General features: G+C 41.7%; 1 protein-coding gene and 1 long non-coding RNA gene across 6 annotated transcripts in view; one reads left to right on the forward strand and one right to left on the reverse strand.

Annotated features, from left to right (window-relative positions):
• The first annotated feature begins 5,354 nt into the window (after positions 1–5,354).
• On the forward strand, positions 5,355–7,587 carry LOC309328920. Its single transcript, XR_014150875.1, has 2 exons — positions 5,355–6,053; positions 6,084–7,587. It is a non-coding gene; the product is annotated as an uncharacterized lncRNA (long non-coding RNA).
• Positions 7,521–22,998, reverse strand: part of VPS13C (vacuolar protein sorting 13 homolog C) — a 106,753-nt gene continuing 91,275 nt past the window's right edge. For 4 of the 5 annotated variants that reach the window (XM_081838582.1, XM_081838581.1, XM_081838580.1 and 1 more), the window contains 12 exons: positions 20,886–21,025; positions 20,361–20,442; positions 19,858–19,971; positions 19,215–19,290; positions 18,825–18,988; positions 17,345–17,390; positions 16,899–17,022; positions 16,320–16,434; positions 10,341–10,432; positions 8,993–9,116; positions 8,684–8,773; positions 7,521–7,644 (listed from right to left, as the gene is read on the reverse strand). In XM_081838582.1, coding sequence (XP_081694708.1) covers positions 7,543–7,644; positions 8,684–8,773; positions 8,993–9,116; positions 10,341–10,432; positions 16,320–16,434; positions 16,899–17,022; positions 17,345–17,390; positions 18,825–18,988; positions 19,215–19,290; positions 19,858–19,971; positions 20,361–20,442; positions 20,886–21,025 — 1,269 coding nt within the window. In that variant the 3' untranslated portion in view covers positions 7,521–7,542. Of the gene's footprint in view, positions 7,645–8,683; positions 8,774–8,992; positions 9,117–10,340; positions 10,433–12,486; positions 13,696–16,319; positions 16,435–16,898; positions 17,023–17,344; positions 17,391–18,824; positions 18,989–19,214; positions 19,291–19,857; positions 19,972–20,360; positions 20,443–20,885; positions 21,026–22,998 lie in introns of those variants that run through there. The other variant, XM_081838583.1, reaches the window with a different exon arrangement.

The raw sequence follows: 22,998 nt of genomic DNA on the forward strand, positions 1-22,998 counted from the left end.
CTTCCATTCTTCAATAGATAAATCTATTGTCTCCTTTAGTGTGTAGACCTTTGTAGACAAAATAGTGTTCCATTTCTGCAGTTTCCCAGGAGATAAAAAGTCCGATTCAAATTCCATGCCAGCAATACTTGTAATGACCCACCGCTCCTCTAGAGGGATTATAATAACTCAGTTTCCTTCCCGATCACACCCACCAGTCAAAGTAATTTATTATTCCTTGTTTTAAACAGTTTAAATCAAATTTATAACAAATGTAACCAGCAAAGTCCTCGTAACAAAGTTCTCTTTTTGTTCTTCAGTTTTGGCAGCTCCTTTGACAGCTGTCAAAACCTCTATTTCTCCTCTCCCGGTGCTCTCACGGATCGCTCCCGGGGGTTTTGGGGGGGGTTGTATTTTAATTCACATTCCACTTTTCTCCTCCAGCCCAGCTTATAATTTTCCATCGCGAAATTAATAACTTTATCAAAAAAAAAAGGTTGCACTCGATCTTAGTTGTCAGGTCCTTTGCTTTAGCTCCTCTACAACAGGGGGGAGGCTGACTTCCTTTTTGCACCTCCCCCGCTCGCTCCGAATTTAAGAAAAAAATTGTTCCCCTTTTTAATCCAAGTTCCAATTACTCACGGGTTATTCTTTTGAGTCCAGATTTTCAATGGAAGAAGTCAGCGCTCTCCGCCAAATGGCATGCGGCTTCACTCGGCAGGGGAAGCGGAGGACTCACAGCACACCCCCCCCTGTCACCCGCTCCGTAGCCTTTAAAAAGGCTCCTTCGCGTGGTCGGGGGGGCGCAAACGGTGCCCGCCGAGTCACCATGCCCATGGGTTTCAGCGCCCATGGTTTTTGAGGGTCCCTGCGTCGCCGACGCGGTAGAACCCAGCCCCTGCCGAGCAGGCTCCCTCCGGAGCTCGGAGGGAGTCCGCCATTCGGCGATGGCGCCAACCCGGAAGTCCTATTCTGGTTCTATTTAAATTGGTTAGATCTAAATTTGCATGTGTACATCTAAATTAGCAGATGCAAGTGTAGGCTAATTTCTGCCCTTTTGCACCCTAGAAAGTTGTGTGTTTTGTTTCTTTGCGCCTTTTCCTCTGCTGTTATATGCCTATAGAAATATGTCAGAACTTCAGACATTCATCACCACCACCCTCCCAAATCCACTTGCATGCTTGTGTTAAGTAGAAATCTGTTTCTGGGTCCTATGGAAATGCAAGTAAAAGTCTCACGGCTGCTGCACAGTTCAGACACCTCCTTTTTGAGAGACCCGGTCTCTCATGCCACCTCCTTTGCATATCAATGAACTTTAGCCAGGGCAAAACTAGGCTTTATTTCACCTGTGTCAAAGACTCAGTTTGGCGCACGCGCGCGCGCACACACACACACAAACACACACACAGACAGAGGCTGGGAACCTCAATGGCGCCCCTCTGGAAGCTTCACTTCAAAACCCTGGCTGATGGGGTCCAAAAGAAAACAGAGTAATATGTTTGGCACCAGCTTGGCTGCGGGAGTTGCCAGAAGGATGCCTACAAGGCGCCATCCAACTATCTTAGGGATTCCACTTCGGATTTGTGTAGTTTACTCTTTAGTCTTTTCTTCTCCTGCAGATATCCTGAAAACAGGTAAGGTTTAGGCTAAGAGTTTTCACTCTCCTAGATGGACTACCTTCCCTGGCTGATGAGTCAGCTGAATACCCTTGGGAACTCACAAGCATGGGATGGAGATGGCTATCCCATATGCTTTTGTTGTCAGCATCCAGCTTTGACAGGTATATTTGCTTTAGCTTATTGATGGATGCATTCATGGAGGATAGGCCTATTTTGTATAAATATAATATCCAAATTAGTTTTATGATTTTTTCCTCCTATCTTTTTAAAGCTATCACTTTTATAAAAACGCTTGTTAATCCAGCCTGACATTTTCATCAGGCTGCTCCCAGCTTGTGAAAAAGAAGTCTTTCTCTAGTTTGTTACACAGAGCTCTTTGTTCTACTTTACAAGGAATTATTACTCAAAAAGCATGCCTTTTTGCTGCAAAAACTCAGGTTGGTCCAGTCATGTTATATACACTATTCTGCAGCCTATGAAAAACTGCCTTTGAGCTTTTGAAATAACAGGCTACCTGGGGTGAAAGTGGATAATGATACAATATGATTGCTAATTATGCCCTATTGCTTTCACTTTTTCTTCTTTGGGTCTAGTAACATAATCCACAAACCACGCTCTTTAGACAACCAGTTGTTTAAAAAGAAAAGTTTGCAAATTCTTCTCACTGCACTCCGAGTTATGTACTGTTATGAGTTATTTGGGGGGGGGGTCAGTCTTGATAATACACACGGGTTCCTTTCCCAACCTATGATCACGTTTGTGGGCATTCCTTTGTTGAGGTAATGGTTTTGGCTGGCCAGCAAAGCGCCCTAAGCAGCATCTCCAAGAATGAGCTTGGTTGCAACAGCTACAGCAAAGTGATGCTGCTGTCCAGGGAGAGAGAGGTGGGCATTCACTGGGATGGAGGCCATGTGGTGCTAGCAAGAAGAACAAGAGCCAGAGTTGTTGTGTGTGGAAGCTGGCAGGCACAGAGGCATGTCTTTCTCTGTGCTGGATGGTGGGGCTCCCCTGGAAACCAAATGGGAAAGCAAAATCTATGGGGGTGCTTATGCTGTGATGTCCTCTGTCCTATGTTCTGGTTGTATATATGTGCAAATGAAGCCACATACAGTCTCTGCTGACCTTCATTCCAGGGAAACTGAGCCCTGGGGAAGCAGAGGCAGCTCTGAAGTTTCTCGTCACTCAAAGTTTGGGGTGACATTTAACAGTATGTATACAGTATGTATACATGTACAAACACACATGCACAGTACAAAAATAACACACATGGCGGAGCATTTTGTTCTGTTTAGAAAATATTTATGCAGGTGGCAAAGGCCTAACCAGATTTGAAGTTAAAGTGAGGTTTGAGTGGCCATGTTGCCCTTTTCTTCACTGTTTCCGTACACAGATTAACTTTTACTAGTAATTACAATGTTTGACTTCCTGAAGATGCAGAGATAATGTGCTGTGCCAAACTCTCAGACCTTGTTATAACAATCCTACAGAAAAACCCTGCTACAATAGTGTGGAAAGACTACCACCTTGTGGAAAGCAACGGGAAAGTTTGTGAGAAAATGGGAAAGTCAGAAGTAAGCCCTAACCAAGGTTCTTTGTGGGACAGATCATAGAACCTTATAGTTAGAAGGGACCCCACGGGTATTCTAGTCCAACCCCCTGCAATGCAGAAATCTCAGCTAAAACATCCATGACAGATGGCCATCCAACCTCTGTTTAAAAGCCTCCAAGGAAGGAGAGTCCACCACCTCTCGTGGGAGTCTGTTCCACTGTTGAACAGCTGTTACTGCAATAAAGTTTTTCTAAATGTTTAGTCAGAATCTCCTTTCTTGCAACTTGAAGCCATTGGTTTGAGTCCTACCCTCCAGAGCAAGAGAAAACAAGCATGCTTCCTCCTCCATGTGACAGCCCTTAAGATACTTGAAGGTGGCTATCTTATCTCTTTTCAGTCTCCTCTTTTCCAGGCTAAACCCAGCTCCTTCAAGCGCTCCTCATACGGCTTAGTTTCCAGGCCCTTGATCATCTTGGTTGCCCTCCTCGGGACACCTTCCAGTCCGTCAACATCCTTCTTAAATTGTGGTGCCCAGAAGTGGACACAGTATTCCAGGTGTGGTCTGACCAAGGCAGAAGAGAGTGGGACTATTACTTCCCTTGATCTGGACACTAGACTTCTGTTGATGCATCCTAGAATAGCATTAGCTTTTTTTGCTGCTGCACCACACTGTTGACTCCTAGACCCCTAGATACATTTCACATGTACTACTAGTAAGCCACACGTCCCCCATCCCATATCTGTGCATCTGGTTCTTCCTGCCTAAGTGTAGAACCTTACATTTGTCCCTACTGAAATTCATTTTGTTAGCTTGGGCCCAGCTTTCCAATGTGTTAAGGTAATTTTTAATTCTGATTCTGTCTTCTGCAATATTAGCTACCCCTCCCAATCTGGTGTTGTCTGCAATTTTTTTGAGCATCCCCTCAATTCCTTCATCCAAGTAACTTATAAAGATGTTAAACAACAACAGGCCTAGGAAAGAACCTCGCAGCACCCCACTTGTCACTTTTTCCCAGGATGATGAGGACTCTTTGGGTTTGGTCAGTCAACCAGCTACAAACCCACCTAACAGTCACCTCGTTCAACCCATGTTTTATCAGCTTCCTCACGAGAATATCATGTGGAACTTTGTCAAAAGCTTTACTGAAATCAAGATACACTATATCCACAGCATTTCCCCAATCCACCAAGTTTGTAATTCCATTTTTTTAAAAATGAGGTTCATCTGGCATGACTTATTTTTGAGAAACTTATCCTGGGTCTCTACTGGTTTGGACCTAACGGTCAGGGGCCCCTTTACCTTTATCCTGGGTCTTAGTAATCACAGCATCCTTTTCATAATGCTCACAAGGGCAACTGTTGAATTATCTGTTCTAGGACCTTCCCTGGTATCGATGCCAAGCTCACTGGTTGGTAGTTAACTGGGTCTTCCTTTCCCCCTTTTTGAAGATGGGGGACAATATTTGCCCACCTCCAGTCTGTAGGGATCTCACCTGTTCTCCAAGATTTCTCAAAGATAATAGACAAAGGGTTTGAAATTACACCCACAAGCAGCCTGACTTCCCCCCTGCAACTGTTGGCTACTTATATATACTCCTCCTTTGTGATTTTTCCTTTCCTCCGTTTCTTATACATGCCCTTCTTAATCTCAGCTCAATTGTAAGTTCCTTATGCAGCCATACCAGTTTCCTTAGATGTCTACCACTTTTATTTCTTGTTGGTTTTGTCTGCATTTGGGCCTTCAATATTTCTCCTTTTAGGAACTCCCATCCTTCTTGGACTCCCTTCTCATTGAATATTTCTGACCACAGGATCACACCCAGTAGCTCCTCAAGCTTTTTGAAATTGGCCTTTTTAAAGTCCAGAGTGTGTGTTCAACTACACTTGGTTTCCCCTTGCCTCTGTATCCTGAAACCCAGGAGAACATGATCACTTCCTCCCAAGTTTCCAAGCACTTCCACTTCATCGATCAGTTCCTCCCTATTGGTGAGGACCAGGTCCAAGACAGATGATCCCCTTGTTGGTTCTTCCACCTTCTGGGAAATGAAACTGTCAGTGATGCAGTAGAGGAATTTGTCAGACCTTACATTCTTGGCAGAGTTTGAGTCCCAACAGTTATCATGGAAGTTGAAGTTCCCCATGATTACTATTTCTCTCCTTTTTGAATGTTTGGTAATCTGCTCTACTAAGGCATCATCTGAGTCTACAGCAGACACCCACAGTAAGGTTATGGTTGTTTCTCTCTCCTACAATTTTTACCCATATACTCTCTATCTGCTTTTCATGCTTCAGGTCATGGATTTCTTCACAAGTGTACACATCCTTTATATACAATGAAGCTATTATCCCCATTTCCAGGTGCTCTTTTGTCATTCATATTGTTTTCTCCCTCCCCCTCAAGATCTAGTGTAAAGCTCTCCTGATCAGATTCTAAAGACTCTTGGCAAACACATTCTTGCCAACTGCTGTGAGGTGCAGCCCATCTCTCACCAGAAGTTCTTCCTCTAGGAAACAAGAGGCCATGTTCCAGGAAGCCAAATCCTTCCTGACGACGACACCTGCACAGCCAGTAGTTTACCTCAAGTATTTCCCTCTCTCTTCTTGGGCCACAACCTTCAACAGGAAGGAGTGATGAAAAAAGTGTGTTTTTTAAAGTTCACAGTGCAATTTATTTCAATATTATTTGGCTGCCTATTGATTTGGTTATTTAATATCATCAACCGCTTGTCATGAAAGCCACAATGAGCTGCATATAAAATATTTTTATTTGGCAATATTATATACACATAACGACAGAAATAAAGAGCAGACAAACAGTACCATTTAGATGACCCTTGAGCCAAGACACACTTACTGAGCCAGGTAAGGCTTTTATCTGCTAGCAAATGAGCCAGTCATAAAGGCTTGTGTCTCTTCCACTGTTCTAGGTAACTGAGCAATGCTATGTAAGAATTTGCCCAAGGAAGACAATTACCCTCTACAAAAGTGTTTTCCACAAAATACAGTATTTGGCAGTGTACTCCTTTCCCCCATGATATGGACTCACATAAAGCACCTGATTTATGATCAAGGCAGATACACGTTAAATCTGAATTGTTTTGCTTAAAATCCTTAATCATTAATTGCTGACCTATAATTCAAGAATAAAAAATCATAATTCCACATACTACAAACGTTAGCATTAGTGCGACCAAAAATGGCCAAGTACATGAACAACTAACCAAAAGTGAAGCAAATGAGCATTAAGAGGGGAACGTAAACCAAAATGCTCCCAAAGGCAAAATATGTGATTTAATGTTACAGAAAAACAAATGGACAGACTGAAAAAGAACTGAATTTTAGATGGCAAAATCCTTCATTTGTAAATAAAATTTAAAAAATGGCAGTAGAAGTACTTGATTTACTATGTAGTCTGCAAACAAGACTTGCTTAACAAGAACAGTACCCCAGCTGCAAAAGTGCACACAAGCTCCTGTAAACAGAGAACTCTTAATGCATTAGCACATGTGCCTTGTTGAAGAGCAGCCCAGAATTCAGCACAGGATGTTTCCAACAATTATATAGTTTGCTGTATGAAGCTCACCATGTTCCTAAACCCATTTGTTCATTTACACATAATCATTTTGCTGAATGTGTGATAGTCCGAACATACATTAACTTGTGCCAATCATCTCAGCCCAAACAGTGATCTATTTTAAAACCTAAATATATGTTAAAGGTAATGAGAGGCTGTTCATTAGCTGACATAAATAAAGGTGTCATTACTAATACAGGTATGATCCCGACAGTGCAACTCACTTAATGGCCAGTCAGAAACAGGTTTGAAATTCTGAATCAAAAGAACTCCTGTATTATACTGCCTACAAAACCAGCTGAACGCCAAACAAAATGTTCCTGAGTCATTTCTGGATGTTTTCATTACAAACAACATGAATAATTTTTGAATAAACATAGAAAATATACTCTGAATAGAAAACACATTGCCTTCTGTTAAAAGAGAGAATCTGTATTACTATCACAAGCATTTCCCAACATCAAAAATTTATCTCAATACACCAAGTAAATATGAGAAGAGGACGGAGTAGTTAATTTGCTCAAACAAATGTTCATTTAAGATTCATATTAAGCAGACCTTAATAATTTTGGTCAACTAAAGTGAAAGGAATGATTCAATATAATTCTATTTATCCTTGGAAAAGAAATTACGACATTTAAATATTGCAATTATGGCTACATTCAAATATGTCAAAATAATATTTTTTTGAGTGGCCAGTCTAGGCAGCTTAACCTCCATCTCCCACCACAAACTGAGCATCACCAGGCATGAATGTATCCACACAGTTTCCATAAAATTCATTCTCTGAAAGGCCACATGAATGAAAGATGTTACTGTTATTAAGATGGTTCCTGTGGTCTGCTTAATTTTAAAGATGCTTGTTTCACCAACTTCTGCTGATGTCTTGTTGCTTGAGCTTCATCAATAGCATGACAGATCCTCTGGGAAGCAAACAGATTATTATTAGCCACCAAACCTCACAAAAGACTTCACGGAAAAACTGAATGAATATTTCTTGGAGAGATGCAAAAACTTGCTAAGCTAATAGCAACCAGAAATAAAAATTAAAAGAGCCTGAGAGAGGCATGGAAACAAGAGTCTGTAAGAGAAACTCCCTAAACCAACTCATTAAGATGCCCTAGTGCAGGGATTCTCAACCTCCAGAGCCCACTTGAAACAGCTGAAAATTACCAAATCCCACCAGTCACAAAATTAGTAGTGAAATGGCAAACCCAGTCACAAAATAGTGACAGATGGAGATAGAATTGGGCACAATCACCTGGCAATTGCTGACATTACTTTCCAAAGATAACCCATTTTTGGAAATTGCTACTTTCTTTGCCACAATGTTTTCCTTGTGGAAAGGCATTCCATAGCTCAGATTTCTTCAAGCTTAAGTACAGATGTTTGCACTGGTGGTATTGTGATTCACTCTCCCTTTTTAGGCAGAATTTGCTGATCCAGAGGTGCAAAGTGCAGAAGGTTTCTTCTTTTACATTTGTTCCTCCCTACCCTGAAAACCGATTTTTACCCGTTTCTTGTAATTTATTCTCCCATTTGCCTTTAACACTCACATTGTACCTTGTTCTTTTTCAATTAATATTGAAAGTGGGTAGGGGGATATGGGATTTTAAAAAAAATACTGACAGAAGGAGGCAAGCACTCCATTCTCCAAGACCAGTATTCAAGCATGAGACTGAAAAGGAGCTCTTCCCTTCTTCCTATTTCTTGAGGAAAGAACTTCAAGGGTGAAGGAATGCTAACCTGAAGACCATTGAAGAAGGCGGAGATTTATTAATCTAGGTGCAAATTGCAGTTATCGTGCCTTGCGGTGAAAAGCACTGCACTCGGACAAACCTGCCCCAGGGCACTGGTGGAAATTCACTGAAGTTCAAATCAAGAGCACCTGAGTGGTGAAGACCAGCGTTCTGCCGTATGTTTACACTGGAAATGTAGTACTAGTTCCGATATCATAATTACCCTTGCTGAAGCTGAATTCTTGAGCTGGATTTTCTTTACTGATTCTTGTCCCGAGTTCTCTCTCTTGTGAAATGTTAACAGCCCTTGGTCCTGTTAGAAAAACCAGAACAATTTAAAATAACTGCAAAAATGTTATTACATTCCACTATTGAAAAGAGCATAATCAGATCAGCCATGGTCACAATTTTATTATAAAAGAAAATTAGACATAAAGTTATTCCCTGTTCTATTTTGTGTTTGTGAGATTACACCCAACACCAAAGTATTCGTTTATGGTTTCTAGAACAAGTGTGAATCTGTTCCTCTTACCTTAACAAAGATCTGTAGTGTGTTTTCATCCACAACCGGTGGTCGTGTGAAGTCTTCATATGAATAATCCCAATCTGTTGTTATGTGCCCTAAAATCTCTACCTCCTTTATGAACATAACTCTCCTAGATGAAGACAGAAACATGTCAATATTTTCTCTTTAGTAAACACTTGAGTGTTTGGCACACTCACAAAACCCAAGACCACTCAGTACAGAAATATCTACTTTTATGGACCATGCACGTGACACAAGATACATTTTCACTTCAGCATATTAGAAGTTAAACATCTTTGGCCACAAAATTGTTCAAATTATGGCTGGACTTAAATTGGCAGATGAAATAAGCCCTTTTGCACCAGTGTTACAAAACAGTGTGGAGAGAAGTGTAATCAATATCAGCAGATATTTCACTGAGAAAACCTTTGCCCAAAAGCAAAGTGATGGGTTCCCTGAGTGGGCTTTCAACAAAAGATAATGAAGGCATGTGACCAAGGAGGAATGCACATTAATATCCAAGTTGGAAAAGAGCTCTGTGGGAAAGCAGCTTTTTATGCAGGAGGTTCCAGATTCAATCCTGGATAACATCTCTATTTAAAGGCACAGGTTGCTGGTAACGTGAAAGATCCCTGGAAGGACCCTGGACACAAACCAGAGAACAGTACTAGTCTTCCTGGACCATATATGAACAGAAGGGGGGATTTTATTCATCATGAGATGAATAAAATTCATATTTGTCATATTAGACTTGGCCTCAGTACAGCAGAATCTGGATCTCAAAGTAGAAATCAGCAACCGGAGGCCCCAGAGCCTAATGCAGTTCTTGAGTACCACCATCTAATCTCTAGGCGCTCATAGGCAAGGGGGGGGGGCTGAAGCAAGACCATGTTTAGAAAAGAAGCAGCCTGGCCAATCACTATCCATGCCCTCAACAGAAAAACCAGAATCCTGGACATTCTACCACTGAGATGTGCTTCCTCCTACATATAATTCAATTTAATTTGCAAGGAAAGAGGAAAGAGGAAATTCCCACAGAGGCCTTCAATATAATCCTGGCTCAATATTACCGTATTTTTCGCTCTATAACACGCACCCGACCATAACACACACATAGTTTTTAGAGGAGGAAAATCCGTAGGCATGCCACCCGTAGGCATTCCCTCCATAACACGCACAGACATTTCCCCTTACTTTCTAGGAGGAAAAAAGTGAGTGTTATGGTGCAAAAAATACGGTAACTCTCCAGAGAGTGGCAATGTTTGCCTTTTGACTAGGTGAGGATCGGTTTGACCAAATGAAATACCCCCAGAACACTGGCTGAATTCCTCTGGTTTAGTCAGCACAATAATACCTGTTGGTTACTACAATGTGCGCCTTTCTGCCCCCTGGAACAGCACAGTGGTACTGGAAGCTTTCTCCAGCCAGCTTCTTGATATGAGAATTCTGCAGCAGGATGAGGGTGAAAAAACAAAAGACACATTTCTAGTCTCAGTTAGAATTTCAAACCCACACGAGGTAACAATTACAAGGCTTGGACTGAAGTCTAGAAAAGGGAGTTCTCCCAGTGGATCATGCCCACCCTTCCCCCCACTCCCCAAGAAAGCATATTTAGTGTTGGGGGGAGGTAGTCAATTTGCATAGTGCTTTAGAGTCCAGAACTGAATCCCATATTCGTTAACAATGAAGATTTCCCCCCTTAAATTTAGCAATCTGTGTAATAATCCATTTGCCAGACTGCTGGCATTCTTTCCTGTGCAAGACTTGAGTGCATAAAATATCCAAAGTGACAAAAAGAAAAATACATTAAACTATGTTGTTGTTGTGGTTTTTAAAGAGAAGTCCACAGGGCACAGCCTGCTACCCCAAAGTAGAAGGGGGGGTCGCTTTAAGAGGAAGAATGTAGTAATTCTGTATTTTGCAACATCAATTCAGACAGGCTTCAGCTTTCGTTTTCTCCATGTCATAATTTTATTTCCAACAGTCTAGAAGTACTTCTTTCAATCATAGAAAAAAAAGATTATAACATTATAACATACAGGTTATAAAATCTCTGAAAAGTTGCAACAAGGAAAATGGGGGGGGGGGTTTCACACATTCAAGTGCAAATCTAAAATAGGAAATAGCAGCACTTGTTTGATCAAAACCAGAAGTCCCAGCTGACTGAACATGCTACACAGAGTTTTTTTATGAACTCCAGATGCCAGCGTGGCATGCAGAGGCATAGTTGTGCCCACAGAGGCCTCCCCTGGCACTGGCAGGGTCCCCTTCTCTGAATGAAACGAGCCTTGGAAGAAGCCCTGGGACCAAAAAAAGGTCAGCAATCCTTGAATTAACTGAAACTACGTTTTACAATTCTTAAAAACAAAAGAAGGCAAAGATACAAGATAATAAGAACGCACATTAAGATAATATAAAGGCAAAGTACACATTTATGAATAAATGCCTGATTCTGTAACAGAATCTGCTATTAGTCAAACATCAAAGAAACCACTGATTTTCCTTAAAGCAATTCTTTTTCTTCCTTTTGTAATCTAATATTCATCTTGCAACATGCAGCCGTATGAGTTGCATAAAACTCTTGCCTTCCACCACTCAGCTCCATTCTCCCCCCTCCTTCCATAAGAAGGATCAGGCCAATGGCCTATCAGTCCACCATCCTGTTCTGACTGTGGCTATCAGATGCCCCAGTAAGAAACCGTAAGCAGGACCAGAACACAGGAGCACTCTCCCCTCCTGTGGCTTGTAGCAACTGGAATTCAGAACCATTCCTGCCTCCGATTGTGGAGGCAGAGCTGAGGCATCATGGCTAGTAACCATCAAGAGCCGTCTCCTCCATGAATCTGTCCAATATTCCTTTAAAGCCATCTATGTTGGTGGCCATCACTGCCTCCCCGGGGAGTGAGTGCCAGTGTTTTCTATGTCCTGCGTGAAGACATCCTTTCCACCTTAGACCTCAAGTCATTTGTCAACCCAATTAAGGATTGCAAGGGACTTCAGGACTAAACTGATCTCTTCCCCCGCCCTTTAAAAAGAGGCATTGAGTAGCTTATGTGCTATGTAAATTTTAGCTAGATCAAAAACAGGTATCCACTAACTCAGGGATGGGGTAAGAAACAGCTACCTACCAATGCAGGGCTGGCAAGAGAAAAAGGGGGAGACCATAATGAAGCTCAGAATGCTAACAGCAGAGAATGGTCAAGGATGCTGCTTGTTTTGGGACTCCTTCCCTCTCAAGCAAGGAAGCAGGTGTCCTCCAGACGGTTTGGACTACAACTCCCATCAGTCCAACCCAGCACAGAAGGGGAGGGGGTAAGGCTGCACTAAAGCAACAGGACACACACACATACACACAGAGGCGAATACACTTAAAGAAATGTTCTCTGAAGTTAAGCCCAAAATCCTTGCCAAAAAAAGTGTGCATGGCATTATATTTGCACAAAGATTCGGTGATAATTACAAAATACATTTGAGAAAATAAATTACTCAAAACATTTGAGCACCAATATTAAATCTCATGTTTAATACTGCTTTTTATTTTTTATTGAAAATATTTCTCAGAAAAGAGAAGGCTCTCTCATGAGTTGCCACACGAGAGCAACTCAGAAGTACATAAACAGGCAAAAAAAAATTTTTTTTTAAGGAGCACAATTATTTTTATATTTGTTGCTAAAGCATATAGGACATTTCTTAATCTAATTTAACAAAATCTAGCAGGCACCTACTGTTCAAGAAGAAAATGCATGCCTATAATAATTTTTTTCCACAGCATGTTTCAATACACTAAAGTTACACTGTCTCCAAACATATCTTATTACCTCTAATCAATATATTTATGGAAATATTTATACTGAACAGCATCACCCAAAAAATCCTAAAAGAAAATACAGATAAACAAAAACAAATGGCTGCTTTTGAGCATCAAGGCATCAACATCAATTTTCAACAATCTGAGTAGAATTTTTTAAAACTGGTGTTTCTATACAACTTTCACACAGGGTTCTGATTTAGAGACTGGTGGAATATGTCACTCTTAGCTCGACCCTCACTCCTCTCCTCCTGTCAGAGTTGCTGATGCTGTAAGAGAAAGGTGTGCTTTTTTCAGGCTGGTTGTAGGAGAGGAGTGATGGATGCCATCAGACCAATGGGACTACCAGCTTCCCTCTCACTGAGGTCTATGTGTGCTGAGTAGAAAAGCAAACAGTCGCTTAACATCCTACATCCAGCCTCTTTTGTATGAATAAGGAAACATGAAAGACTAGCCCATATTCATGAATTTGCAACAGCTAGCTACACATGAACAAAATTATTTTACTATTTACATATATGCCAATATACAACGCTGACACTTCAACTAGCCAATGCTACACTGTCACTGATCTCTCTTTGCTTTTAATTATAGAAAAGCATCAATCAATAATTAGCACATTAAAAAATATAGATGTAAACTCTTTTCCACTTCTGTTAACCATCACCACCAACCAAGGGGCAATTTTCATGGTGTGCAGCTAACCTCAGGGATAAAAATAAATACATTCCTATCATTTGAAGTAAGCAGTACCAGTGAAAGAGGCTCTGTGGGAAGATACAGAATGCAATGGATTCTTGTTGAATCATGCCCTAAATTTTAAGATAGAGCAAAGCAGACAAATATGATTAAATATAGAAAAAGATAATGGAAACCGTAGACTCCATTATTCCAGTTGTTGCTGCGTAAGCATAGTGGGAGAGAGGAAGAAAGAAGAAATAAATTAGAAACTGATCAGATGCTGGAAGTAATGAACAGGAAGGCAACAGACAAAAAGGAAAAGAACAGAACTTTCAGTTTATGGGTACCTATTTTGAATGGAATTTCACTTTTGGCTTAGAAGAGATTGTGGATAAATAATTCAAGATAAATGCCCCTTAAGTAATAGGTTTCTGTGTTATTGTTCTCAATGTATACCTCACCTCCCCAAATATCAGCAAGAGATATGCTTCCTGTCAATGCATAAATCAAATTGCATGTACTTAAAGGAAATAAAAACATCACCCTATAATACTATTTAATACTGTTGAAGAGCCTAGCAAAAAGAACAGGCAAATTAATAAAATGAAACATGCTTCTACATCATTTCTGAATTCCAATATTCTTTCTCCAAGCCCAGAAGGGCGCATGTAAAGTTATCCAGTGCTTTTTTCCTGTGGGGACGCAGACCCCTAAACATTTTGTGAATCTTTGTACTTTTGTCCATTTACTGTATTTATTTTCCCTGATTTGAAATGTAAAATGGTGATTACCGTATTTTTCGCTCCATAGGACGCACTTTTTCCGTCTTAAAAACTAAGGGGGAAAGTCTGTGCGTCCTATGGAGCGGATGCAGGGGGGAGGCAGGCGGGAAAAGCCCCCAAGAGCCACACACAAGCTTCGCGCGGCTCTTGCGGGCTTTTCCCCAGGAGGGAGAAGGGACTGACGTGGCCAGTCAGTCCCTTCTCCCTCCTCTAGAAAAGCCTTGCGAAACCTCTCCAGTCGGGAGAGGTTTGGCTTCCTCTTTAGCCTTGCGCGCCTCTCCAGCCGCGGGAGGCTGTGCAAGGCTAAAGAGGAAGCCAGGGCAGCGAGCGTGATCCATCCCGCGCCTCTCCAACCGCGCCTCTCCAGCTCACTGCCCCGGCTTCCTCTTTAGCCTTGCGCCCCTCTCCAATCGCGGGAGGCTGCACAAGGCTAAAGAAGCCAACTTTTGGATCAGTGTTTTAATCTAAGGTTTTAGTTTGGAGGGGGGGATATTATAAAAAAGGAAACTTTGCAGCTTTTATTTTAGTATACAATAAAAACAGATTAAACAAAACACAAAAGAAGGAAATAGCATAGAAGAAGAAGAGAAAAGGGAAAGAGGGGGGATACAAAGCCATTTACCAGAGGTAGATCTTAACCCTTGCCTCACCTGGGAGCTTCTCTGGGCAGGAATTCCCTCGGCTTAGGTGGGGTGGGGGAAGAGTGGCAGGTAGGGGGGTACCTACCTAGACACTGAAGCCACATGTCTCTCCGATGAAAATTGGGAGCAGGTATTGTGTGAAGCGGCTGTGGATCTCCTGCCACAGAATTGTAGGACTTTATAGAGTTGGGAGGGCCACCCGAGGGTCATCTAGCCCAGCCCCCTCACAATGTAGGAATGACAGCTAAAGAACGCCAGGCAGATGGTCCCCCAACCGCTGCTTAAAAGCCTCCAGTGGTGGAGACCCCCAACACCTTCCGACGTCATAGAATTGCAGGGTTGGAAGGGAACCCCAGGAGTCATCTAGTCCAGCCCCGGTGGACAGCGGGCGCGATCCATCCCACTGCGCAAGGCTAAAGATGCTGCGCAAGGCTAAAGAGGAGGCCAAGGCAGCGAGCGGGATGGATAGCACTCGCTGCCTTGGCTTCTTCTTTAGCCGCGCGGGAGAGGTTTAGTTCCTGGCTGGAGAGGTTGCACGGCTATGGATCCCGCTCGCTGTCTTGGCTTCTTTGCTCTTTGGGGCTGGGGGGGGGACCTGGGCTTCCCCCGCAGCCCCGCAGCCCCGCGAAGCTGATTTCCCCCTCTAAAAACTAGGTGCGTCCTGTGGTCCGGTGCGTCCAATAGAGCGAAAAATACGGTATCTTGAGTCAAAATGAGAGTACCCCCAAACATTTTTAAAAAGAAAAAAAGCACTGAAGTTATCCCATGAATCTCATAATCAGACTAGGATGAGAACGAAGGGCTTACCCAAAGCCACCCAATTTTTTTTGTGGCTGAGCAAGAACTTGAGCCTAAGTCTCCCCACTCCAAATCCAACACGTCTATTCTGTGACTATGCCACATTGGTCTTGGGTTGTAAAAAGCAATCTCCTTGGTGATTAAACACCAACAGTATGTGAAAAATGAAGTATCAGGTGGCTGGGCTGCAGTTCGCATAGATTTGTTTCCCAGTCACAAATATATGACAGTTATCATATTCTTAGGTGTCATGAGGCAGATAGCAAGTCAGCTCCCAACAATAAACTAAGCAAGAAAACGTCTAGCCTAAATATAGCTGCATTCTGAATTCTATGTGGGATGCAAGGTTTTAACTCTCAAGGCAATGGTGCAGAATTTGGAAATGTATTCTACCACACACCCTTCATGAATAGTCAAGCTCTAAAGTAAAGAACCATCAGAAATGGATCACACCTGGGAACATTATAGACAAAATCCACAGGCAGAAGCAACGATTCAAATGTGGAGTATTTTTCACATAAAAACTTTGTGGGTGAAATTTCCTCCACTAATATTTGGACACTTTAAATAAATTTATTATATATTTTTTTACTGTTAAAGCTGGGATATATGACAAAGCATACCTCAAATAAATCATACCCCTCAGCTTCACCCCTGTCATAGGGCCGAATGATGCCATCTTCACGAATGAGACGTGGAGGACGGAGATTTGATACTTCTTCGGTTGATTCTGCCACCCTGTCAAATATCATTGTGAACAATGCAGATTTCCATTTTCTATGTTGTAAATTCATTTTATTTTTTTATCATTTTAGGATTAATCAGAGTCTTTGCATACTGTTTCCCATGCAAGTTGACTATTACAAGAATCAGTTCAAGCTTTCAAGACAATGAAAATACTAAACAAGAAGTTGTTATTCTGAAACTGAATTATCGTAAGCAACTGAGTTTTCAAAAAGAAAGAAAAGGTGGCCACGTAGTACCCTAATAATAATGCAATTCAAAGTGCTAGTTAAGCCCTGAAATGACTTGGAATCAGATTGTCTAAAATATCACATTCTCTTATACAAGTCAGTCCTGGTTTAAAAATCTTCAGCAGATGCTCTTCTTTCTGTCCCACCAACACCTGAACCACATTTAGTGGAAGCTGGAAAGATGGCTTCTCAATGGTTGCTCCCAGTCCAACCCCCTGTCCCTCTTACCTCTGGATCCCCTGGAATGTGCTGCTTGCCATGTCTATGACACCTCCTGTTGGACGGGCCACAACACCAACAAGACCCTTCCCGATCCCTTTGAAGAAGCCAGCGGCACCTTCCTTTTTGGCACCTTCCAGCATAAGAATATAAAACAGAATTGAGTCTTCTTGCAAAAGGCTAGGTTTCAAGACTCAAAGTATACAATTCTGCTAATTCTGCTAGTTACATAATTCCTCCATAAGGAGTGTTGGTTCTCTACTTAAAATACCACTTTTTATAGAGTAATAGAATTATAGAGTTGGAAGGGACCCTGAGGGTTATTAGTCCAACTGTTTAATACTGTTAGAACTATAGTAGGTTTTATTTGAATAAAATGGCATTAAAAAATTTTACTTAACAATTCTGAAACTATGAAATTCCTCAACATCCCAAGTCAGAATATCAGAGCTCACCTTCTACAGGTTTCGTGACTACCCCAGTCACTCCATCGAAAACCCCCTTAAAGGAAATAGAGAGAACAGCAAGTCAAAATCAAAAAGCTACAAATTAATTTCATCCACCGTCCTCTAAGTTTTCTACTTTCAGTCTTTGGACCTCAATATTCAAAACAGTCTGTCTTGGGGCAAGTTCACAAACTTGCCCAACCAGGGGTATCACAGTGATGAAATGGGCACACGCAGCCCAACATTCACAATTTAGTGACACTGTCCATGATTCACACAGAAATTAATAAACACTGAAACAATATTTTCAAAGGTCAGTTGATATAGTTGACAAAGACCTATTAAGGCATAAGCGCAAGTCACAAAAGGGCTCAGAAGGCCACTTATGATGTCCTAACCTTGCTGCAAGGAGGGTACTCAAAAGTTAGCTCACCTCAGACCAACTTAGGCACCACAGATAACAGATGCACTAAAACAAGAAGCCAAACACAGCACTAAATGGCAGATGATGATCAAGCAACTATGCAGCGGGAGAGTACTCCATGTCAGACCACCTACAGTAGTCTAGTTTTCTAGTCTTTGTTGTAAGCAGCTGTCTAGGGTCAGCAAGAGCAGCTACACAGGTGCTGGCTCATACATTTACCAAACCTTTACTGCTGCTGCTGGGTCCAAGGGCAATAATTTGTGCCATCGAATAGCATCTACACACAGGCTAAATTGGAGGTCTGGCTAAGTTTTCAAGAGCATTGATGTCCACCATGTCTGATTCCTTGGTGAAAAATAACCCAAAGTTTCCAATTCTTTCACACAGAATATTATCAAAAAACTCTGATCAATAAGGCAGCTGTATTTACCCCAGTCGGAGAAGTGGAAATTGCACTAATGCCTACAGTATGCCTCCTTGGAAAGTCTAACCAAATATTATGAGGAAGATGGAACTACTGCTGCTCTCTCTCTTTTCCTTGACACATATCGTTGAACAAAAGGTGTCACATGATGCTATCCTTATGATGCCCAGCTCTCACCTCACTGACTGATGGAAGCAGGGAAGCAAAATTACTTCATGTCCCGTGCAATCTTCAACAAGATGCCACAAAAAAGCAGGTCGTGGGAACATGGATCAGCAACAGCTCTGCCTCTCAAACTTCCACTTGGAGCCTAAGTCCCTAGTCTGGCTTCACACATACCCAAGCGCTGGGATGTTTAGGAACTTTCTGTCCCACATTATGAAGCCTGGCCAATAGATCAGTACCCCTGAGAGTTCAAAGCCAAATGCAACTGCATAAAATTAATACTTCACTTTTTGCTGCTAGGGTTGGCTGCCAAAAAAACTAGTGTTAGAAACACAAACAACTTTGGGGAGGGGAGCCCAATGTGCATATTTCACATGGATTAGGCTCAATTTAATAGACAGAAAAAAATGTATTTCAGATTTATCTATCCATTTTTACTCTCACACAGAAGTCCAGAAAGTATCTAAGCATCATACTCGTAGAAAGCCTTTCCCTCCTTTGGCAAGACTGTCTCCAAAATCTTTAGGCTGGCGACCCATTTCCTCTCTTCTCTTCTGCTGGTACTCCTTATCCATAGTGATAGCAGCCAGACCCTTTCCAACAGAACCAGTTATTCGAGAGACCATGCCTGCGGCTCCGCCTATCAGACAAGTAGAATAAAGTTATGGGGTTCCAAGACCATTCCAGAAAAAGGTTGAGAACAAGAAAGGTGCACTGTTATGGTGATCCATTGCAATTTAAATACTGGCTGAGTGTTGAGACCAAATCTTGAACGGGCCAGTAATTTTTTTACATAGTCAGCTCTTGCATGAACATTTAGGTTGTGCATGTATAATATACTGAAAATTGTGAAGTGTTCAACATACCCACGGTGTGGCCAAGCAGACTTCTTACACCAATCACAAAACCTTCAGCAAACTCTTCAGGTCCTTGAACAGCTCCCTAATAAAGGATGAAAAGGATATTTGAGGGTTTTTTGTTTTGTTTTACACACCCACACCACTTCCATTCCCCCATCATTTGTGGCTTTATGCAGCTCCAAAAAGATCTTTATGACAAATACTGAACTTTTGAAAGAAGTCACTTCTGACAAAAACCATGATCACTTAAATTAGCTGCATGCCTCCTAGCTGGAATATGTGTACAGAAGCTAGATGAGGAAACATGCATACAGATGGATGCTGTGTTCATGATTTCTGCCTTCTCAAGCTCTACTGACACAACCCTTCCAAAAAACTGACAGTGGCCCTCATCTGCTGGTCAGGGGCAGCAGCAAAGGACTGGATTCAGTTTTACCAGGCTACACACACAGAGAGAGACACAAAATATAGTTACTGGAGCCAGTATACATATTGTTCTTTTTTCCTAACATAGTTATATTCAACACACAAGTTTTTGAAGTCATCAGTTTATAAATCCTTTGCTACTGATCAAAATAAAAGATCAGAATGTTTCAGAAATCTAGTGAAACCAACAACCTGCAACTCCAGTGGCACAATGACATCATACCTGGAAAGGCTCATAGAAGAAGGCTTCCACACCTTCTGAAAGACCTCTGATTAAGCCAAAGGGATTACCCAAGACATCTAAACCCAGCACAAGAACATACACCTGCTTCAAGAACTAAGGTAAAAAAAATAAACAAACACAGAAACACAAAAGAGAAATAATTAGTATTCAGCTTTTTTTTAAAAAAATGGAAGAGAATCTATGCACGTCAAAAACAAACAATATTTAACGGTAGCTTAACAGCAGTACTATAGTGTGAGTGTGTGGGGTGGGGTGGGTAGGAGGGGGTGTGCACATGTGCGCTTGTGTGTGTACAAACACACACACAAAGCAAAGAGTATGTCATTGCTTAGGAACTACAATTTCACACTGCAATATTAATGCCTCCTGGGCAAAGAGAGTTGAGCTTCAGGCCTTATGAATGCATGTGGAAATGATGTGCTAAATCCAAAGTTCAGTTGGAAATACAGCAGAGAAAATGATGCAGAGGGCAAACAACTTACCTGATCTCTGTAATGCCCGATGACTTTCCACATTAATTCATCTCTTTTGTAAAACTGATACTTGATTTCAAAGAATGCAAGCCTGAAAAGAAGCATCAAATCAGCATCTGGAGAATGATGTTTTCCCATTGCTGAGAATGTCTAAAACTTCTAAATGCTTACAGTGTATTTTCTTCTCGTACATCATTTCATCTATAGAATAACCCTGTAAAGCTGATTGGCATCCCCATGTCAAAAATGCAGAGCTGAAGTTAAGAGAATGCAAGCTGCCTATGGCAGCAAATTCAAGCCTGACATGTGATTGAGCAGGTAACATCACAGCAGGTTCTCTTAGCCACTTTTATGAGTATCCACATTCTCCATTCATACAGCCCTCTTTCTGTGGTTACCCAATACTGTTCTAATAAGTTTCCAGAAGCATGAACACAGTAGTGACAGAGTGGTTAAAAATAATTAGTACTGCAAATGCCTAACAAGAACCCAGAAAGAGAATTTAAGAGATAAACACTTGCTTCATCCACTTACTTGAATATTAGATCATCTACATCTGTAAGAGTAGCCCCAATGCTCTTCAGTAGTAGATTCACAGAATGGATCGCTATCATTTCTCCTCTGCCCTTATCAGATGCTTCCCCACCAGAGCCCAAAGAAAGGCTCAAATGCAACTAACAAGATAGAAGTGGATATGAATTAACATTTTCGGTACCTGCTTGTCAAGATTTACTAAATATATAGACATATGGAAGCGGCAAACATGTAGAAGTTTGAAAAATGCTTCAGAAAAAAAGATACTAGATCTGTGACGATGTTTGTGACAACATTTTAAAGTGCTCAGTTATATTGCTAATCATTCTGTCAATCATGCTTTCTTTTCAGAAAAGAGTGTTCATAGTTACACAGTATACAAGAAATGTTTTATATTAAATTAGACCCACAGTTAATTTTCAGCTTGAACCGCCTTCTAGATATGGTGAGATAAAAAGGAGGATTTTCTATGCAAATTTAGAACATTTTGAATACTCTAAATAGTCTTTATATACATAATTGAAAGAGGGAAAATTGGAAATCCTCTTTATTTCTTTTGCTTATCTCTCTCTTTCTTTTTTATGATTTCTAGCTTCTGTCCTCTATTCTGGGTTAATGAGGATACAAGAAGGTGATGGGTGGCTCATAGATTTGTGTGGCAAGGCATCCCCCCTCCTCTTCGGTTCCTCCCAATACCAAGAATAAGACGCACTGCATTTTTGGGTGAAATCAGGCCACAACTTTAATGCCAGCAGGTATAAGAGGATTGGCATTGGGTAGATCCCATCCCTTCCGGTCCACCTGCTGGAAGATCTTGCATTTTGGGATCAACTGGATAGGAGGGAGTCCCTGACCTACATCAAAGGGCAACTCCCCCACTGGATTGCACCTGGGGGCTGCTGTGGCCCCTCGCCCAGGCATCCGAAAAGAAGCATCTCCCCTGGATCCCTTTAACGGGAAAGCCCATTTCAGGGGACGGGGTCAGGCAGAGCTACAACCTCTCCTCCAACCAAAACTAGACCTATCTAATGCTTAAAGCACCAAAGGTGTGACAATTGCTACAAAAATGGCAAAAAAAAGAGGGCTGGAGCCAATTTGCCAACTGAAAAAATTCTAGCCTGGCCCCAAATATGGCAACCAGCTATGCCATAGTGGGAGGGGTGGGAGATCCCAAAAATATGGCTGGAGAACAAACCACATGCCTATGTAATATACTGGAGTCTGCCCCCTGGTGGGTCCCATGTTCGGTTGTGATTTGCTGAGTAGGCAAATAGGTGGGACCAATTACCCAGGCAGCAAGCTCAGCCCAGAGACTTCCTTTGCTGCCTGGGAAACAGTCCCTAGGACTTCCCACATCGGATCCTGGCGCGAGGGGGAATGCCAGCCCACAATGGCATCCACCAGAGAGGATGAGCAGACATTTCATTTTCACCTGATAAAAATAAACTGCTCTAGTCTGACTGGGAACTATCAACCCCGCTTTGACCTATCAGTTGTAGGCACTTCATTTTTGGTTGGTTTTTTTTTTGGGGGGGGGGCTGAGCCAAGTGGAGCAGAAAGGAGCAATGCACACTGGAAAGACGAATGGAAGACAAGATTGTGCTATGAGCCAGTGCCTATGGTCACATACTTAAGCTACAGTACTGTATCAACTTCCTGACAAGAAAGCCCCATTGACTTTTGAGTAAATAGGATTCTGCTTAGTGTCATGGGTGCTGGTCATAAGAAAGACCCTAAGCAGGAACATTTTAAAGATATTCCCTCTACAGGTAAAGCATGCACGGTATTTGCAGGGTGACTAAAGAGATGCATGGCTTTGTTACAAGAATGAGTCAAAAGTATAAATAATATCGTAGTCCTAAATTAGTGTGGTTTAAGTGGGCAAGTTTGCACCATAGGTTAAGAAACTTAAGAAGTAGCATCAGTGAGAAAGATGAATTAAGCCAGCCTTTTCTCTTCGCTGATTTAAATAAATAAATAAATCCAAAAACATCACTATCACTTAAGGCAGGTTCCACATATTACTTTAAAGGAACCCAAGAGAATTTTTCTTCCATCTACTTAGCTAGTTAATGAAGAGAGAAATTAAAATTTGTCACAGATGGAAACACAG

Source organism: Podarcis erhardii (assembly GCF_964252035.2).
Source record: "Podarcis erhardii genome assembly, chromosome: 14".
NCBI classification, from domain to species: domain Eukaryota; kingdom Metazoa; phylum Chordata; class Lepidosauria; order Squamata; family Lacertidae; genus Podarcis; species Podarcis erhardii.